The 17,727-nt window shown below is 51.1% G+C and overlaps 8 protein-coding genes across 8 annotated transcripts; 2 read left to right on the forward strand and 6 right to left on the reverse strand.

Moving 5' to 3' along the window:
* Positions 1-78: 78 nt before the first annotated feature.
* On the reverse strand, positions 79-2,022 carry cp1 (putative carboxypeptidase S1; the record flags this gene model as incomplete). The annotated part of the gene is made up of 2 exons (XM_071042803.1): positions 79-1,776; positions 1,876-2,022. 2 exons carry the CDS (start codon positions 2,020-2,022, stop codon positions 79-81), a joined length of 1,845 nt encoding a protein of 614 aa, XP_070901500.1.
* Positions 2,023-2,738: 716 nt separating this feature from the next.
* BJX68DRAFT_30859 (lipid-binding SYLF domain-containing protein) lies at positions 2,739-5,099 on the reverse strand. Its single transcript, XM_071048949.1, has one exon. The coding sequence runs from the start codon at positions 4,788-4,790 to the stop codon at positions 2,847-2,849; it is 1,944 nt and encodes a 647-aa protein (XP_070901501.1). The 5' UTR covers positions 4,791-5,099; the 3' UTR covers positions 2,739-2,846.
* A 2,759-nt stretch (positions 5,100-7,858) lies between these two features.
* On the reverse strand, positions 7,859-9,082 carry BJX68DRAFT_30870 (electron transfer flavoprotein subunit beta/FixA family protein). Its single transcript, XM_071048950.1, has 3 exons — positions 8,896-9,082; positions 8,061-8,709; positions 7,859-8,000 (listed from the first exon to the last, which is right to left on the reverse strand). Exons 1-3 carry the CDS (start codon positions 8,947-8,949, stop codon positions 7,918-7,920), a joined length of 786 nt encoding a protein of 261 aa, XP_070901502.1. The 5' UTR covers positions 8,950-9,082; the 3' UTR covers positions 7,859-7,917.
* A 106-nt stretch (positions 9,083-9,188) lies between these two features.
* tah18 (NAPDH-dependent diflavin reductase) lies at positions 9,189-11,570 on the reverse strand. The gene is made up of 4 exons (XM_071039445.1): positions 11,350-11,570; positions 11,103-11,278; positions 10,949-11,047; positions 9,189-10,898 (listed from the first exon to the last, which is right to left on the reverse strand). Exons 1-4 carry the CDS (start codon positions 11,497-11,499, stop codon positions 9,389-9,391), a joined length of 1,935 nt encoding a protein of 644 aa, XP_070901503.1. The 5' UTR covers positions 11,500-11,570; the 3' UTR covers positions 9,189-9,388.
* Positions 11,571-11,706: 136 nt separating this feature from the next.
* On the reverse strand, positions 11,707-12,926 carry BJX68DRAFT_232144 (DNA-directed RNA polymerase III subunit C31). The gene is made up of 3 exons (XM_071039446.1): positions 12,728-12,926; positions 12,378-12,624; positions 11,707-12,300 (listed from the first exon to the last, which is right to left on the reverse strand). The coding sequence occupies exons 1-3, from the start codon at positions 12,836-12,838 to the stop codon at positions 11,912-11,914; spliced, it is 747 nt and encodes a 248-aa protein (XP_070901504.1). The 5' UTR covers positions 12,839-12,926; the 3' UTR covers positions 11,707-11,911.
* A 90-nt stretch (positions 12,927-13,016) lies between these two features.
* On the reverse strand, positions 13,017-15,088 carry BJX68DRAFT_232145 (uncharacterized protein). Its single transcript, XM_071039447.1, has one exon. It carries the CDS (start codon positions 15,052-15,054, stop codon positions 13,108-13,110), a length of 1,947 nt encoding a protein of 648 aa, XP_070901505.1. The 5' UTR covers positions 15,055-15,088; the 3' UTR covers positions 13,017-13,107.
* Positions 15,089-15,279: 191 nt separating this feature from the next.
* On the forward strand, positions 15,280-16,555 carry BJX68DRAFT_264541 (COP9 signalosome complex subunit 6; the record flags this gene model as incomplete). The annotated part of the gene is made up of 3 exons (XM_071044982.1): positions 15,280-15,553; positions 15,602-16,081; positions 16,140-16,555. The coding sequence occupies 3 exons, from the start codon at positions 15,280-15,282 to the stop codon at positions 16,553-16,555; spliced, it is 1,170 nt and encodes a 389-aa protein (XP_070901506.1).
* Positions 16,556-17,180: 625 nt separating this feature from the next.
* Positions 17,181-17,690, forward strand: BJX68DRAFT_264542 (uncharacterized protein; the record flags this gene model as incomplete). Its single annotated transcript, XM_071044983.1, has 1 exon — positions 17,181-17,690. One exon carries the CDS (start codon positions 17,181-17,183, stop codon positions 17,688-17,690), a length of 510 nt encoding a protein of 169 aa, XP_070901507.1.
* Between the last annotated feature and the right edge of the window lie 37 nt (positions 17,691-17,727).

Below are 17,727 nucleotides of genomic sequence, written 5' to 3' on the forward strand. Positions count from 1 at the left end.
ATGCAAATTTATTTACACAGTCTATAGCCGGATTGGTGTTTGTACCGCATGCATATATCCAGAGCTCGGTGTATATACTCAAGAAGACGGTTGGTCGACCACAATGTAGTCTTTGATCAAAGCAGTCCCATCAACAACGCTCTCAATCTGCTCCACTGTGCAATAAGAACCAAGCGAAAGAATATAGCAGGTGGGCGCAGGGCTATCAGGGACGGCGTTCGTGACATTAAACGTCGAAGATGGACCCGTGGTGGAATATGTGCCATTCTTGGCTGTCGAGACATTTCCTGTTGAGATGTCTCGGTTGAACATCGCACGTTGGAAAATCTCATACGCTGTCTCGGGTTGGTAAGCAGGGACTTCATGCCCGGCTTCGAAGACCCTGGTAAAGGAGAAGTTTCCATGCTGGCGTACCAGCCCACCGACGTACGAGGCGTTCGTATGTAATGGTGCGTATCCCGCTGCGCGGAACTCAGCCGCATCGCTGTAGTCGACCTGCAGACTCACTTCCTCGCCGCCGTTCCAGGGGCAAGCGTAGTCGCGGTCGCCGTAGACAAGGGCTACCTTGATACCTGAGTCGAGCACGTATGCAAGATCCTCGAGGTACCCATGGACGTCGGAGCGTGGGTAGTCGCCAGTGCTTGAGAATCCAGTGTACACGCTGTCAACGGACTCGGTAAAATTGATTGGGACACCGAGGGCATCTTGAACCCAGTGTTGGCTCAGGTAGCCTAGGTAGTATGGTGGAGGGAATGGATCGGGGTCAAAATGGGAGATATCGTAGTAGCCACGTCCAGAGAACAAAATGTACGGTCCCTCAACATTATTACCGCAGTAAATATCAGCCTTGCGACAAGCACCATTGACCGTCTCGTTGTTCCCGTACATGTGCGGGTCTCCTTCGGACGCAAGACGGCGACATTCGCTAATCAAATCCTTACAGCCACCAGGCTTGCTCCACGCTTCCATCGCAGCCTCGTACACAGTCGCATTGATGGCTTCAATCCCGTAGGTATTGTTATAAGCCATTTCAGGATATGACGGTGCCTGCACGAGCAGGTCAACGCAGCCGTTGATGATTCCGAGGGTGTCCAGGTGGATGTAGTGTGATGCGCCAGGCGTGTTCAACGAGCCATTTGCGATCTTCTCATTCTGCTCCTGGAAGAACGCAGTGAAGGCTGGGCCATATCGGCCTCCATAAGATTCAGTCCAGATACTGACTCGATCATCATGAGGCTTGTACGCAGGGAACTCCTCAAACCAGGTCTGGGCGAAATGCCAGAGTGCGCGGGCAGCGTTCTCGGTGGTGTTCGCGGAAGTAGAGGCATTCAAACTGGGGAAAGTACCAACGTAGAACGTATTGTTCTGCTCTGGCACAGTCAAAAACGGCGTGACATCACGAATGCCCGTCAGCTGGTCATATGTCCCGTTAGTTGGCACATCATAGCTAAACCCAACCTGACTCGGCTGGTCGATATAAAGCATATTAACGTGATTATTCCACGACCATGGGTTCAGCTCGGTTGAGTTCGAATCGCCATTGACGCGGCACGGACCATTTTCCTGCATGAGGCCAATCATAGAAGAACTGCCCGGGCCGCCATTCATCCAAATCGACAGTGGCGCATTCTTAGGATCGTTTCGGGACTCGAAAAACCAGAAGAATGTATTAATTGGGTACTCCTGATCCAATCCCAGGTCATTGAGGGTCCCCGGAGGAAGATGCACATAGCCCGAGTAAGATCTCACGCCGGGCGTCGTCTCACAGATTCCAGGCTATGAACCGTTGTTAGAAACTGGGCCAAAGGCGGAAACGATATCCGGTCCATTCAGGGGTAAATTTTGTCACAGGAGAGTTTTCGGCTATAAACATACCTCTTTGTATGAAATGGTCACACCTTCTTGATGCTTTGAATGGATGACTCTGACATCTTCGGGAGAGGGAGGGAAATACTGGCCGGCGGCAAGGCTGGCCAAACCGGCGGAGACGCCGACGAGCGACGACAGCGACAGCGAGGGCATTGGGAAATGAGAGAGCACTGATGAAGTGAGCCAGCCGGTAAGCTGGGAGAAGAGGGAGACGGACTCCCCCAGAGGGTCTCCGTCATTTATCATGATTTCGGTTGTCCAAAGTGCGGACGCAATAGGGGTGATGAGCGGGGAAGGCCGTCGATCAATGTAACGAAGCCGGTGTGGAGGACGAGCGCGGACCGCCGTGATAAGCCGCATCTCTCACTAAGCAAGGCTTAGTGCTGCTTAGCGTCTTCAGGCACCCTTGCACAGTGCAACCTCAAGTGATAGGCAATTTCAAGCATCGTGTGCTGGCCCAATCGTTCTCAGTTTCTTGGATTGTCGGGTGACAAAAACGCCGATAACTCTTCCACCTCGGGCAAGCGGGAGCCTGACCCGTGGACTATGAAACCATTCCATGCCGCCAGGGATACCAGCAAAATATAAATTGTACAACATCGCCGAGGCAAAGATGCCCCAGTACTTCAGCCCTAATAACTTTGTACCATTGCGGATTAATACGCCTAGATACACGATGCATAATACCAAATATCCATCGCTCCCACCCGAACACGCACGGTAACAGACAAAACCAACGTTGCGCCAGAGTGAGGTATCCATAATCAAAAGAATCAAAGATCGACATTAAGCAGCCCATAGTCGCCGCGACGCCGCTGAGTGCCACCGAAATGTACATGCATGGGCTATAAATGAACAGAGGTATCCACAGACCGAACACAAGGGTAGGTTATATATACAGAGCAAAGTACAAAGTAGACGAATAAGGTAAGGGTATCGGGAAATATAAGATGTTAAGATGTCGCGAGTATGCAACCTCAAGAGTGGAGTGGCGCTGTGGGGATGTTTTCTTGCTTTGGTGTTGTGAGCTCAGGGCTGGTGGGTTTATCAGCAGTCAAAGCGATGCCGGCTTCTGATGGTTCTTCTTTCGAAGTCATAGCCAGGTCTTGAGGTTTGGCATCTGTTTCAGATCCATATACCGATGATCGATCACTCAATACCGAGTGGAACTCGTCGTCTTTGCCCACGGATGTCTTGTTGGATTCTGTCGTCTCGTCTAAGGATGTGCCTGGACTCGAATTCTTCTTGGTGTTATCAGTGGATTCGGTGAAGGCGTTAAGCGAAGCGTGTGTAGAGACCGAGGTTACAGAGCGATTGTCGTCTGACGAAGCATAAGGGACAGGTGAAGCTGGGTTGGAGGTTGAGGTTGACGCTCGATACGGGTTTCGAGGAGGAAGTGAAGGAGGTTGCCGTTTTGGGATTGTAACAAGCCGAGCACGAGTGAAACTAGGAGACTGGCGCCCAAGAGCGACCGGTGCAGCCGAGTCCTCAGCAACGGGTGAAGCAGTGTTGGGTACGCTGTCGCGCCTCGAGAGTCTAGCACTGCTGACTTCGTGTACCTCAAGGTCCTCATCATTGATCAGCTCATCCTTCACACCCTTGTCTTGAGTGCGGAAGTGAGCTTCATGGTGTTCAGGAATGACAGTCTCCCAGCGAGACTCCTCGTTATCCCACGGGTTTGAATCCCTGCGTTCGGGAAAGTCCTTGTTGCTCCGTGACGACGCGCGGCTGATCGTAGTCGGAGCAGTCGGGAAGTCGTCATCGGTTTGAGTGCCTCGCGTTGCACTTGTATAGCTCTGGACACTAGTCCGCCAGCTGTTGCGCGGCGAACTCTCGAGACTGCGTCTGAACGTCGCATAGACAGGGCTGTTCGGACTTGGTTTAAATTCAAACACATCCTGACTGGGTCGGGCTTTTGAGCCCGCCTCACGGATAAAGAGGCCTTCGGCCTCCAAAGCCTTGACTCCGAAAGGGTCAGGATCCTCCGGGTCCGGGACGCCAAAATTCGTGGGTTGCTGTATTTCCATGTCTCCGGGTGTCTCTCCGGGCGAGGGAAGCAAATCTTCATTCACATCCGTATCGCCCTGCGCGGCCTTGATTGTTTGGATGAGAGTTTCGATTGATGCAGGCGGATGTTTCGCTTTACCCGCCAAGATGTCGGTCACCGATATGCGCTCGCCGTAGAAACGCTCATTCTCGTCTGTGCGCTCGATGATGATAGTGCCATCCACTTGTACACCAGCATACAAACCCCGACTCTTCATATATGTCCAAATCGGCGCCTGTCTTTTGTGCACCTCAGATTCGAGAACACCGCCAATCCCAAGAGGACCAGCAGAAGCACTGACTTCTCCACCTAATGTACACCGAACCTTCTTGAAAGCGTCCAGAGCCTCATACGTGTTGATAACGACGACGCAGTCGTAAATGTCGATTCCAGCAAGAAACCCAATTCCAACTGTGTGCAACATGATACCAGATGGGGGGCTCCATTCGCCAGTTTCAGGAATACGGGCCAACAGCACGCCGCTACCACCAGAGCCACTAAGCCATAGACCAGTGCGCATGGTGGTAAAGATGGCGATGCCTTTGGCATCCTGGATAACTTTGGTGGGGATTTTCTTCATCACCCGTTGTTTGCCCTTGGGTTTATCAATCTTGCCAGTCTCCTTGTTGAGGACATTCTGTTCCTCTCGTAGATCGACCTCCTCGTCAGCGTAAAAACCGTCTTTGCAGAAGCTCCGGAGAATGCGAGCAGCCTTGTCGCTTTCTTTATCGATGGTCATGGGCCAAAAAGCCTCTGCTCCGACTCGGTTCGACATTCGGTTGACCGGGTCTCCTAGCTTATCAAGGGCGTGCCATGCCTTGTCGAAGCCTTTCTTGGAGGTACCCTTTGTCCGTTCCCAAAACGAGGGAGCCATTTCGGCGGTTCCAGAGGCTCCCGCCTTGGGAAACAGTCGTCCTCAAAAAAAAAAAAAAAGTTAAACTAAACGAGTCGCGGGAATTCGACGACCAGAAAAATGGGAAATAAACCGAGCGCTATAAGGGCGGGCGCTGGTATCCAAGCAAGTCGGAAGCACCGGAAACAGCAAACATATATTGCAATCGCTTTCTCAATGCGCTTGAGGAATGCACGATAAGCGGGTCCCGGGCAGTCGAAGAATGCGCGCCTGGTATAGGAATGCAAAAGCAGACGATCAAAAGGCTAGGCTGGAGATATCAACGACGGCAGGTCGGATTGATAATCACTTTTCGTCGGAGAATCGCAGAATGATGTAGCCGATTTCCCCGATGTTCTGCGTTCGAGGCCTGGTCAGATGAGTGGCAACAGAAGGATCCAGTGGCATACAAGGAGGGGAACCGCGGAACCGACGACCAACAACTAACTGGGAAGAGCTGGGGAAGAACTACCAAAAGAGCCAGAGTGAGACGGAACTCGGCGGCAGAGTAAGATAAATTCACCCTCAGCAAGATATCAGCAGGATATGCTCGCTGTGTAAGCAAAATCAGATTGATGATGTATGGATGCGTCGCCAAGAGCTACCTGGATGAAGAAGGAAGGATGATGCTCAGTCCGGGTGCCTGCTGGCCGCGAAGCAAGAGGGGGAAACGGAAAAGAAGAAAAGAATAGGCATCAGAGGGAGGAGAAAATGTCCTATATGTAATCCCACAGGAAAGCGCAGCAGCATTGCCCCAGTCAGCCCAGGAACGCATGGGTAATCCATCAACGGCTGGACCGGAAACGCATGGTTGGAAGAGCAACTAAAGACGTGCGTAGTGGCTGGACCCCCCAGTCCAGCTCAGTGAACAAACTGCTCTGCAGCGAAAGAGGGGAAAAAGAAACGAGGCTAGAGGAGGAGTATGACGGAAAGGATGGCATCATAACTCCGGCAACTACACTGAACTAGGCTACACTGCCATGATCGATAAGCAGTCGATCATCAATCTTAGTCACTTTTAATGATCTTTACATCTGCAAGATGTGGAATTGAAAGAACAAGAGGATACATGATGCACAATCCCATAGTCCCTGACTCAAAGCATTCCTCCTCAGCACAGAAACAATGTCATCATCGACTACGTACCCGATGGGCGCCTCCAAATCTCAAATCACCAAGGAATCGACCAAAAAATTTTCACGCCTTACAAACTAACAAGCGATCGATTGACTTTGGCTGGCTAATTTTGAATTTTCCCCCTTGGAACCGTTGGACCCAAGGAACCACGCAGATTGGACCCAAGGGTACAATTTCCAGCCTCCACCTCCATGCGATCTGATCCTCTAGCGCGGACTATATTGTATGTATCGCATTCTTCCCGGCCGCGAAAATATGACAGCTCAGCTCGAGCGACCCTTGTTTAGCCAGCCAGCCAGCCTCATTTCTGCTCTTCAGCTTCGCGCCGCAATCTCCAATTCGATCTTGCCATCTGTAGCGGCGTCGCCTAGACAAGTACCCCACCGAGATCTCGATCGTCGCCTATTTATCCTGCTTCCATCCTTGTCGCCATGATACATCCTCCCGCATCTCTCACGCGGCATCCCGGACCGAGCAGTAGTAGTTCGATAGTCGGTTCTGGGCCAGACTGTTGGGTATTGAGGAATGGACTCATGTCCAACTCAGTCGACTTGCCGACCCAGCTGTGGATTTTGACTCCCAAGCGGTAATCTCACAGTTGGTACCTGACATGATGGTGATGTATGTATGCCTCTTGGACGACCCACACTATTAGGCATAGTACTTGTTTATGCCAGGAACATTCAAAAATTTTTAAATCAGATTCTCCCTCGTTCCCGACTGCCAACATGAAGCATCATTCAATGATACGAATCAATCACCTGCCCGATCGCTCATTACTGTTTGATTGCGTGACTCGATAGATTCCATCCCAATGTCAAGACGGTTGACCGGAAACCTCAAACCAGACATCTTCTCACAAACTTTATGGGACTCGTCCGCGGACTCGACCGCAATACCCAATAACACGTCACATGCACTTTGCAGTTTTACTCCATTACGTGGAGATATCTCTCACGATTTCTCAAAACACGTTCGTAAGACCTCATGGTCCAACTGTATAATATGTACATACGAACTGTTCAGAGCCTCGGAGTTCGCCGAGATTGGCGTTGTGGAGTCTCATGCACATTGACTACACCTGCACATGCCCGAGTTGAATGCAAGAAAAAGACCTAATCTAGGTCTCTGCAAGTAAATGGAGCCCTCAAGTGAGCCCTTCTGACCATGAATGCTCTGAACTAGACTTTTTCGAACATGCTTGTGTAGATAATGAAGCAAGACTGCTGGGCTCGAGGATAGCGTTGATACTAAAGTATAGCGTCTCGCTAAGTTACTTAGTCTATGGAGTACTGAATATATAGACAACTCCCAGAACAAAACAACCCACCATAAACTACAGCAGATACATACAGTACACCTACTACCTACTCTCCAGATGAACTCCAAACTATTGCAGCGCTTGAACAGAACCACAAGTTCATATCCACAACCGCCATACCCGAGCAAAACCACTTTCCCATAACCAGATCCAAGCGGGTTGCCCTGCTAACTAGTTGCACGGAGTAAGACATCTCATATTATCCAGGTGATACAACAGTGATCCGCAAGACGTATCCCCGGCCGAACCGGAACCACTGGAAATCTGCTTATGCACTATGCATATCGTTCATGGGGAAATCAAAGTAGCGCAGTACCACGAGAGGAATCTAGCGGTCTAGAGTCCAGACTCCAGCGTTCCGCACCCCGGCGATGTATCTTATGGATCGTGGATATGTCATGTTTATTTGGCCCTTTTCGATTCCTCTGGACTTTTGGGGACGAACGGTGGGGCATCAGGAGTCAGGAGGTTATTGCCTGTTGGTTCGGCCATTACCGCCAGAGAACGAGGTGTCTGATTCCGTCTTTGAAATAGGCAGGTCGTTCTCGAGAGTGAGCTGGCGGAGATAACATGATGATGGTGATATAGTTCATGAACAGAAAGTAAATAGTCTAACAAGCATAGGTACAGCCACTGTCGTTTACATCAACATCACAGAGCGCCAAGCTCCTTGAGCTTCGAGATCAAGCCGTCGACATCCTCGACCTTGCCGCCACCCTGGCGAGCCGGGGGTTCTGGAGTAAAGCGTTAGCACGAACTTAAGACACAAAACCCAAGAGGCTGAGCAAACTCACCTGTAACCTTCAGCGTCTTCAACCGCTTCTTATCCTCAACCCCAAAGTCCGCAAGCGTCTTTTTCTCCAAGGGCTTCTTCTTCGCCTTCATGATATTCGGCAAGCTTGCGTACCTCGGCTCATTCAACCGCAAATCGGTCGTGATAACCATAGGCAACTTCGCCCTCAGCGTCTCAACACCCCCATCAACCTCATGCGTAACCTCGACTGTCCCCGCCTCATCCTTGATCTCCACCTTGCTCGCCTGTGTCGCCTGCGGCCACCCCAGAAGACCTGCAAGCATCTGCCCCGTCTGCCCCTGGTCCCCGTCAATCGCCTGCTTCCCCAGAAGCACCAGGTTGATGTTCTCCTTTTCGACGACGCCGCGGAGCATCTTTGCGACAGTCAGCGGCTCCAGACCGCCGTCGTTGCTGTCGGGGACGTCAATGTGGAAAGCCCGGTCGGCGCCCATGGCCATTGCTGTGCGCAGGGTGTCGGCGCATTTGGGACCGCCGGCAGAGAGGGCAAGGATGTTGTCGACCTTTAGCGCGCCCTTGCGTTCGCGGAGGCGGACAGCTTCTTCGACGGAGAGTTCGTCGAAGGGGTTTAGGGAGTGCTTGACGTTGGCGGTTTCGACGCCTGTTTGGGTCTTGTTGATGCGGGGTTTGATCTGGAGTAATGGTGGTTAGTTTTTGTAGTTCAACTTCCGAGTCCTTTATATCCCCGCAGAAAGCAGCAAGAAATTGGTACGTATGGCCGGCATAGGTTGAAGAACGATTTCGCAGACAGTAGGAGGTTGCTCGCGCCGAGGCCGGAGCAGAGTTCAAGCACCTGCAGAGAACAAAACCAAACTTACCGCATAGTCGATAACCCTCTTGATAGGGACGAGAATCCGCAATCCGCTAGCCATTGTGGAGGATGTAATGAGGAAGAATGTATTTCCTCCTGTGAAAATATGATTGACAATTAACAGCGGGGACCGGAGCAGAAGGTATCGAAGGAGGAACTTCACTTGATGATGGCCGAGCCGATGGAGCACCGAGGGCAGAAAACAGGTGACATTGCAAGGCGGAGAGGGCAGCTGGGCGGGCCGAATGTCCAACCACAAACGCCTTCACATTCGTTTCGTCCGCCTCCAACCGAGGTTACCCATGGTCAGCCATGACGACGCATGTAGCCGTCTCGTTCCTTGCCGGGCTGTTGATCAGCTTTTAGTGGGAAACTTGATGTTTGTGTCGCGAAGCAAGATTATGATGCGCAAATTGTGTGCCATAACATTGGCAAATGTGGTTTTCGGGAATAGGCTGTCTATTGTACTGTATCTATATGTGAAGATGTCAAAATCTATGTCACCAAGTCTCTTGTTTATATCGCCCTGTCTTTTCCATTCCCACCAAATACTCCTCGGCCTCTCGCCGGCTGAATCGTTGCGATTCAGCATCACCACCATACTGGAATGCTTCTGTCAATGCCTCCCGAACAGCCTGAGGCATCCGTCCTGACGAACCGCATACAAACACCGCACCGCCCTTGTCGTGTAGGAGTTTGAATACTAGCTGAGAGTTCTCTTTGATGACATCTTGGACATATATTTTCTTTTGCTGATCTCTCGAGAACGCCGTCAAGACCTGCAGTTTGACTAGTCCGCTCAACTGCCGCCATTCCTCCTCGAAGAAGTAATCCGAAGCTCGATTTCGACCTCCGTAAAGAAGAATCGTCGGTTCAACGGGCGGCTCCACCCCCGGATTTTCTTCTTGGTAGGATTTGACGATAGCAGCTTTCTCCCATAGCATTGATCGCAGCGGTGCAACGCCGGTACCAGGTCCGATCAGCATCGTCGGGCCGACTAGTTGGCCAACAGATGAATTGAGGCCGCCACGCTGTAATTGGACTTTCAGTATGCTCCCAGGCCGAAGATTGGCAATGTATTTCGTGCAAACACCCTCCCGGATCTTCTTGATGACAGTGCGGTATTTGACAATGGCAATCAAGAGCTCGAATCGTGCGCCACCTTCTGGCGTTCGCTTGAGCTCGCCCCCGCTGGCGATGCTAAACTGTCTCCCTCTCAGTATCGGAAAGGCCGATGTCGCGTGTTGCCAGGGAATCTTGACTGTGTCGAATTCGTGTAGAACCTCCAAGATGCTGCGCCGTGGACGCGTGGTATAATCCCAGAATTCGTCAAGATACTCTGGGTTCGTGAACTCTAGTAGCCGCTCCTTGTGCATCTCATAACTGGTATAGTGCGCGATTGCCGAGAAGAATGAGCGTCGTGGAATCGCTCTGATGTCTAGATAGTTGACGAGTAGCTCACGCAGGGTCAACTTCGGATGTGAGTCAAGATTATGGATAGGCGGAACGGGCAGCTCATCCACTGAGCGAGTTCTGTCGCGAGGGGCCAAGGAGACCAGTTGATCGGCTTGGTCCTGCCAGCCCATCATCTCAATCAAGCTTTGGACATCTTCCGGCGTGTTTTTCGGGGTAATGGCGAGAACATCTCCTGGAGCATAAGAGACTGCATCGGGAACGGTCAAGGATAAATGGCGCACGTCCTGCCAGTGTGTCTGCGGCGTGACTCTCTCGTTCTGAACCAGTGTTGCTGTCAAGCTATCGTGGAGCGGCCGCTGGTCAGTGTCAAGACGGTACGAGCCCGGGAAATCACTTGATATTGTGCCATTTTCTGACACTATACGAGCAGTGTTCTCAGCTGGCGATATTGCGCTTTGATCTCGGAGTTCCAGAATCCATTTTGGAGGTAGCTGAACGTCTTCCGGTATCGGATCCTGTCCTGGTGGAAGGGGATATTGCTCGAGCAAGTGCTTTCGGAAACTCGTCAACCACGGAATGAATGTACCTTCCAGGCTGTAGCGACGATAAGTAAAAGAAGGGCATGGCGATAAGAAGCAACATACCCTTCCGGATGTTGGTGGTCAGCCTCCCCACCAGGGTATATCTCATCTGCACCAAGTTGGAGTAATCGCTTGTATAGTTTGCGCGCAGCCCAGTTGAACCTGGGATTGTCAGAAATCTCCGAGTATTATGGTTTTAAAGTCCGTATTGTCTCACTTCGGATAGGAACTGTCCCCAAGGCCAAACCACGTAAATTGTACCCCGCTCAAAAAGGTCGGCGGCAGCTTCTTCAACAACAACGATCTCCAAAACGTCCTCGCATTTGCGGGGAGATCTCCTTGCCCCGTTGTCGAGACAGCGAATACGACAACCGTGTGAGAACTGAGCGTGTCCTAAATTATGCCCGAAATATTCATTAGCAAAAGCCAGGTAGAACGCGTGGTGCGCAACAAGGGAGACAAACCGCCTTGACATGATTCAACTCAGAAACATGAGTCGTGAAATGCAGCCGCTCGGCGAGAGCGCCTATCTCTTCGGCAACATCTTGGGCGTTGCCAGTTTCGGAGCCGTAGAGCACGAGAGCGGAGCGGCGCTGCGGTTCCCTCGCGCTCATGTTCGGCTGGCTGATGAGCTGATGCGAGATGTCCTCGAATGATCAATTGAAGTTGATGCTGCTCGTGACTCAATGTGAATGTTTGCCCCGAGAATCTTTTGGCCTTAGTTTTTGTGGTTCGTCGGCAGGTCTCCGCGGATCGGAATGATGTCATCCGTAGATCGGAGGGGTTTTGATAACAATTATTGTGTACAGAAGAAGTGGCCTGAGCGGGGTTGATTATGTTTGACATTCGGGATTGCAGACTAAAGAGTAGATAGTAGTACTCTTGAGCAGAGGTACCTCCTGGGCTGAGCTATAGCATGTATCCAAGCACAAAGAATTGCCCCCTCAATTTGATATGCAATGCAATGATCGCTCAGTATACAACGTAGTCAAAGGCAAAAAACAAGGGTATCTATGTAAACGCTTTTTAATACGTATCTTCATCACCACCGCCGCCGCCGCCATCCCCAAACCCATCATCTCCATAGTCTTCCTCTCCACCATCAAAGTACTGCTCCGCATTATAGTCCCCGCCCATCTCATCCTCATCATCCTCAAAGTCATCATCCACAATCTCCTCTTCTTGATCTTCATCTGCATCCAGGATATCCGCTTCCAGATCTTCACCCTCCCCGCCCTCGCCATCCTCATCGCCCTCTCTCCGACGCTTCAAGGTCTCTTCATCTTCGTCATCCTCCTCAAATCCGCGCTTGATCCCGCTCCGTAACGTCTGAGGTATGTATCCGTCAAGCGCCGCATCCGGTTTGAAATTGGGCTGCGCAGTCGGCCACAGTTCCCGGGGAAAGAATTTCAGAACTGCCCAAAAAAAACAAACTCGTCAGCCCCTGTCCTTTCAGGCCGTAATATCTTGTAGCACTGGTGCAATGACTCACCATACGGTCTCCCCTGTAGCTTCGGCACAAGCCGCTTCTTCTTCTGATATTTGCCAGAGTACGACGGCATCCCGTTGAAAGGATCAAAATTCGCCTTCGAGCTAGCCGCATAGCCATTCGATCCAGAGGAAGCACCTAAGATAGAGTAATATGGTCCGTCATGGAAGCGCTCGCGTAGTGTCCGGTAGAGGTTGACTTGGACTTGTTCGCGGTCGCTGATGGGTCTTGCGCGTGGAACGGTGTATTTCTATTCCCAAGAAAAGAGATTATAAGCGCAAGGACTAGATAGCATCTGTAGGGGAAAATGCGCCCGACGCGAACGATCATGGAGGGAAATTGCTCCGACGTACAGGGAAAAGGGGAGTGGGTGCTGTGTCTGCTTCCCCGCTTGGATCGGTGGTGTCCCAGGTGAACTCTGCACCGGGGAGCTTTTTGCCCTTCTTGGCACCGAAGCGCGACATGGTATATGGTAGAATCAAAGAAGATTGAGGATAGAGACAATTAAGAAGATGTTCTGCAAAGATGACTTTGGTACAGTAGCAAGAGAAAAAAAGTTCCGGCGGAGCTCGACTTACCGCCCGGGCGGGGATTAGGGTTCGCGACTCCGAAGACCGCTTACTCATCAGATAACTAGATCGACAGCAAGGTGGGGAATAAGTATAGGTACAAGGAGTTGGTGAACACAATTATAGATTAGCAAGATGTCTTGTTCTTTTTGTGCTTTAGTACATCACAAGCCTACAGTCTCCACTTGAGTGATAGTTTGCACCCCAGGACCCAAAGGTCCATCATCCACCCTTTTCTTCAATGTCTGTAATATATCTTCAAAGCCCGAGCCTTGGTCCTCTAGGTTCCGAAGGGACCTGTATAACGACACCAATACATCATACCTCGCAGTTGCGACTTTCCAGACTGCACTTTGTGGGTCGGCGGCGCCGCCAGCGACAAACTCCGAGTATGAGCGTGGGGGCTTGAATAAGAAAGGAAGCAGGGATGTTAGGGCTGGAGGAGAGATGGCCACCCAAGCCCCTGATGAAGGGAGCACTCCTTGTGTTGCCGGAGATAAGCGACTAAGTTCCTCTTCAGATGGCAACTGGTAACGAGAGGTGCCGTGTACGGGGCCGACTATGTCCCCCGATAAGGCCTGCCAGTTAGCGGTGACTACGGCGTGCATGAACGATATGGCCGAGAGAGAGATATCCTTCATGGCCAAAACATCAGCTGCGGAGACGATGTCTTCCCACATTGACGGATGATGATTCTGGTACATAAAGTACACGGCCCGCGCAGCCGCTGCTTCCTTATGCCAATCAGTTTCTGTCTGACCAGAAGCGTTGAGTTCCATGGACTCCGACAGGGCAGGTCTGGGAGGCCCGTGGAATATCTTTCCAAGTGCATTGAAGACCTCTTGGTTGGGGGGATTGGTCGGAAGAGCTAAAACGGGATTTGTGCTTTTCTTATTGGCCTCCACAAGAAGGACTCGTGGTAAGGATGAAAGAACATTGAGCTGGCCACTTGGAGTAGGGCCGTGCGCCCACTGCAATGAAGAGACTAGAAACGATGCGTTGATGCGCGACAGAATTCGGTCCAGTAAAGCTGGCGGGTTTTGTAAGAAGTGGTTAGGGTAGAGTTCAGCATACTGAGCAACATAGGCCATGATCGGACCGCAGAGAAAGCTCAGATCCACGGGATCCAGTTTCGACTCATCCAAGTAGTATTCCAGTAGGTTGTTGTGGATCTCATGCGAAATAAGGAAATCGAGAGGGGGAGAGGAGAATGTCGACGCTGACTGTACAAAGGTGCGAGAAGTGAGGTTGGGAGCTTCAATTTCTAGGAGATCGCGGAAAAAGTTCAGCTGCGTCATGTGCATCAAGACATCGCTCTTGTCGACCATTTCACAGGCCGCAAAATGCAACAAACTTTTGCTCCTGTACTTAGTTTCGATGTCCGAAATTTGAGAGCATGAGATAGAGTCCCATCGTAATTGGCCTGCTTTCACGAGAAACCCCATTAGCCTGCCCTGGGCCACTGTCTTTTCACGTTTCGATAGCCCGCCAGGTCCAGGTTCCGTAAGGCTGCAAAAGGCGAATAGACGCCCGTAAACATCCTTGTCGGTAAATACCCTTCTCCATACAAGACCTTGTCCTCCGGAAGCATCTTCAGATTGTTCCCCATTTTCCAATGTGCTCGCTAGGTCGACCTCCAAAAGCGCCCAGAGGGCGTCAAACGCCGCTTGAGCAACAGCAGTTGAGGAAGTCGAGAGCCAAAGCTCCACCAGCGAGGTGACTAGCTCTGGATCTCCAGCAACTATTGCAGCATCGCTTGGAGTATGCCCTGCTTTACTCAGCAACGCCAAAGCAAGTAGATTAATGGGTGGTGATGGTGCTTGGAAGCCGGCGATGAAATTGATGGGAGGATCAACGGCACGGAGGTCAGTGAAGGTAAAGTAAGCGGCGGACTTGATGCCGAGGGTAGTGATGGGTGTAGGGTCTTCTTGAAGAATAGGGAGAAGCTGTGAAATCTGCGTCAGAAGCTGTGCGGGGACTTTGCGGTCCGTTGTCTCTATAAGCTCCAACTTCAGCTTATCAAGAAGGGCCTGGTCCAGAGGTGTGGAGGGATCGCTCTGGACTTGCCGCAGATGCGCTGTAACATCGTGATAGGCAGAAGGGACCGACATCTCGAATTTAGATGGTTTGCGTCGATGAGTGATGAGACAGTCGAATGGTCTCTCGGAATCGTCGGTGGGGAAGCTGAAGCAAAAGGGTGCAAACAAAACAAACTTGACTCGCTCCCTTGCATTTTGGGATCGCAGCTCATCAACCGCAACTCAGCGACCGACAACACTCAATTTGACCTTTTAGGACTTTTTCTTCCATTGTGATAGCATATAATTTTGTGCGCGATGGCGAATCAAACAGACTCCCTTTTATCACAAAAATCGTCTGACTCCGGCCTACACATTCAGCTCCACCCTCTTGTACTCCTCACGATTTCCGACCACATCACCCGACACGTTAGACGGGGACAGAAAGGGCCGATTCTTGGAGCTCTACTGGGTCAGCAGCATGGGCGCGAGATAACAGTGGAGCATGGCTTTGAGTGTCTTGTGGTGGAAGAAGACTCGAATGGCGAAATTCAAATGCCGAACGAATGGTTTGTGGACAGAGTAAAGCAATGTAAGGTCACTCAAAATGCCCATACCGGCCACTCTAATCGATTTAAAGATAAGGATGTTCATAAAGTTCCTGCTCTCGATCTTGTTGGATGGTGGTCTACAAGCCCTCCATCTGGCCCGACAAAAGCCCATCTCCCAATCCACCGGCAAATCCTTCAAAGTCACAATGAGTCCGCGATATTCCTCGCTTTCCATCCCACCCAGGCACAAAAAGACTCCTCTGGCAGATCAAAACTCCCAGTGTCTATCTACGAGAGCGTATACGAGGGGGAAAGCGCGACAGATGGCGGAAAGGCCATGCAAGTGGACGGCGAGGAGCAGTCGCTGAATATCCGTTTCCGAGAAATACCGTATACCGTGGAAACCGGAGAAGCTGAGATGATTGGTATTGATACGGTGGCTCGCACAGCTAGAAATGCGGCTGTCATCGACCATTCTGCCACAGCCACCTCAACCTCGACAGATCCAACGAAGCAGCAAGAGAACCTAGCACCCACCACAGACCTCCTTTCACCAGAAGATGAAGAATGTAAGTTCAGTTCACGCCAATATGCGTACCACAGTTAGCTCACTCAACATTTCGAAAGTAATCGCATCACTCAACACACGTGTCAACGCCATCCGAACGCTGCAGTCCCGAATTTCTCTTCTCAAATCATACGTCTCTGGCATATCCCCATCGTCTGAAAATCCCCAAGGAGAATTATCTGCACAACTAAACCACTCAGTCCTCCGAGACATTAACTCCCTGTTATCGAATCTCTCCCTGCTCACCCCACATGAGAACAGCGCCTTTGCAGCGGAGGCGCTTGCGCAAAACAATGATGTCAATCTTGTAGCCCTTCTGGGTCAACTAAGCCAGAGCATTAGCGATATAAAGGATGTCGGCAAGCGCACGGCAATCGTGGCCAATTCAAGGCGGACTGCGGCAGCGCGCAAAGGGCAAGGCATCCCCAGTCGATATGAAGATGACATCATGGCTGGAGCTGGAATCGCACCATGAGAATTTGACTTCAAGTGCGTTCCTCATTCGCGGAAGATGACTATTTATGATGTTCAGAAAGATAACGACTTGCAGCGTTCACTACCAATGGAGCATTTCCTCATGACTAGATCTATGCATGAGAACCGATCTTTAATTTGAGGAATATCTCTAGCTTAGATATGATTGTCACTCCAGCTAAGAGAATGAACAGTTTATGATCGATGAACCAAATCCGTACTCGGGCTGCTCAACGGACCTCAGAGAACTTTATAGTTTGTCCAGCCAAGCGGGACACATTATTTTCCCCGCAAAAATTCCCGTCGGATTTCCCGCCGAGAGTGGACCATCAATTTCAACCTTTTGGGAAAAGCGACCCGATGCGATGCTTGATCGCTAGGTAGTAAGTGGCTCTTTTTGCACTCCGTGCCTACATATGTTGTCTCCCTCCTGAGCACACCCCATCCACCATGCCCTCTCTTCTTCCCTCCCCAATGAACTCCTCCTTGAGATAATCAAATATCTTGACCAGGACCACACGCACGCCGACGCCCATGTCAAACTTCAACCACCCTCGTTGACCCCTGCACTCCCATGGTGGCACCGCTCCGCCTACTACAAGCACATAACAAGCGAGCCCACTGGCATGTCCTCTCCACGCTTTCTTGGCCTACACTCACTCCTCCTCACTTCGCGTCGCCTCTATAAACTCGTGAGACCATTTGTATATCGCCGCGTTTTCGTCCGTGGTGGCGATGAGAGTTCCCAGCTATTCTACGACAAGGTTGTCCGAAATCCCGAATTGTTAGATTGGCTTAACCGCGTGATCATCGGTTGCACTGGAGTGGATACTTTTAAGCTGTCACGAAAGTTGTTCTGGGCCCGATCCCTGTATAAACTTACCCTGGTGGAATTCGACGACTGGATCTACCCGCGGGTTAGATTCGATGATGACTACAGCGACGACAACGACAACGACGACGGCGGTGAAGACGAAGACGAAGACGAAGATGAGAATGAAGATTTGATCGAAACAAGTCCACTCCAATACCTGGAGTTGATGAGATGCAGCGCAGACGGAGCCGCCTTAAGCAAACTGCTGAACTGGCCATATGCCCTAAAAACCCTACATTATGACGTGAGCCATGAAGTATAGGCCCGACATTATGGCAGCATACCTGGAAGCCGCAAAC

This window comes from Aspergillus pseudodeflectus (assembly GCF_044049435.1).
Source record: "Aspergillus pseudodeflectus strain CBS 756.74 chromosome Unknown BJX68scaffold_11, whole genome shotgun sequence".
NCBI classification, from domain to species: Eukaryota; Fungi; Ascomycota; class Eurotiomycetes; order Eurotiales; family Aspergillaceae; genus Aspergillus; species Aspergillus pseudodeflectus.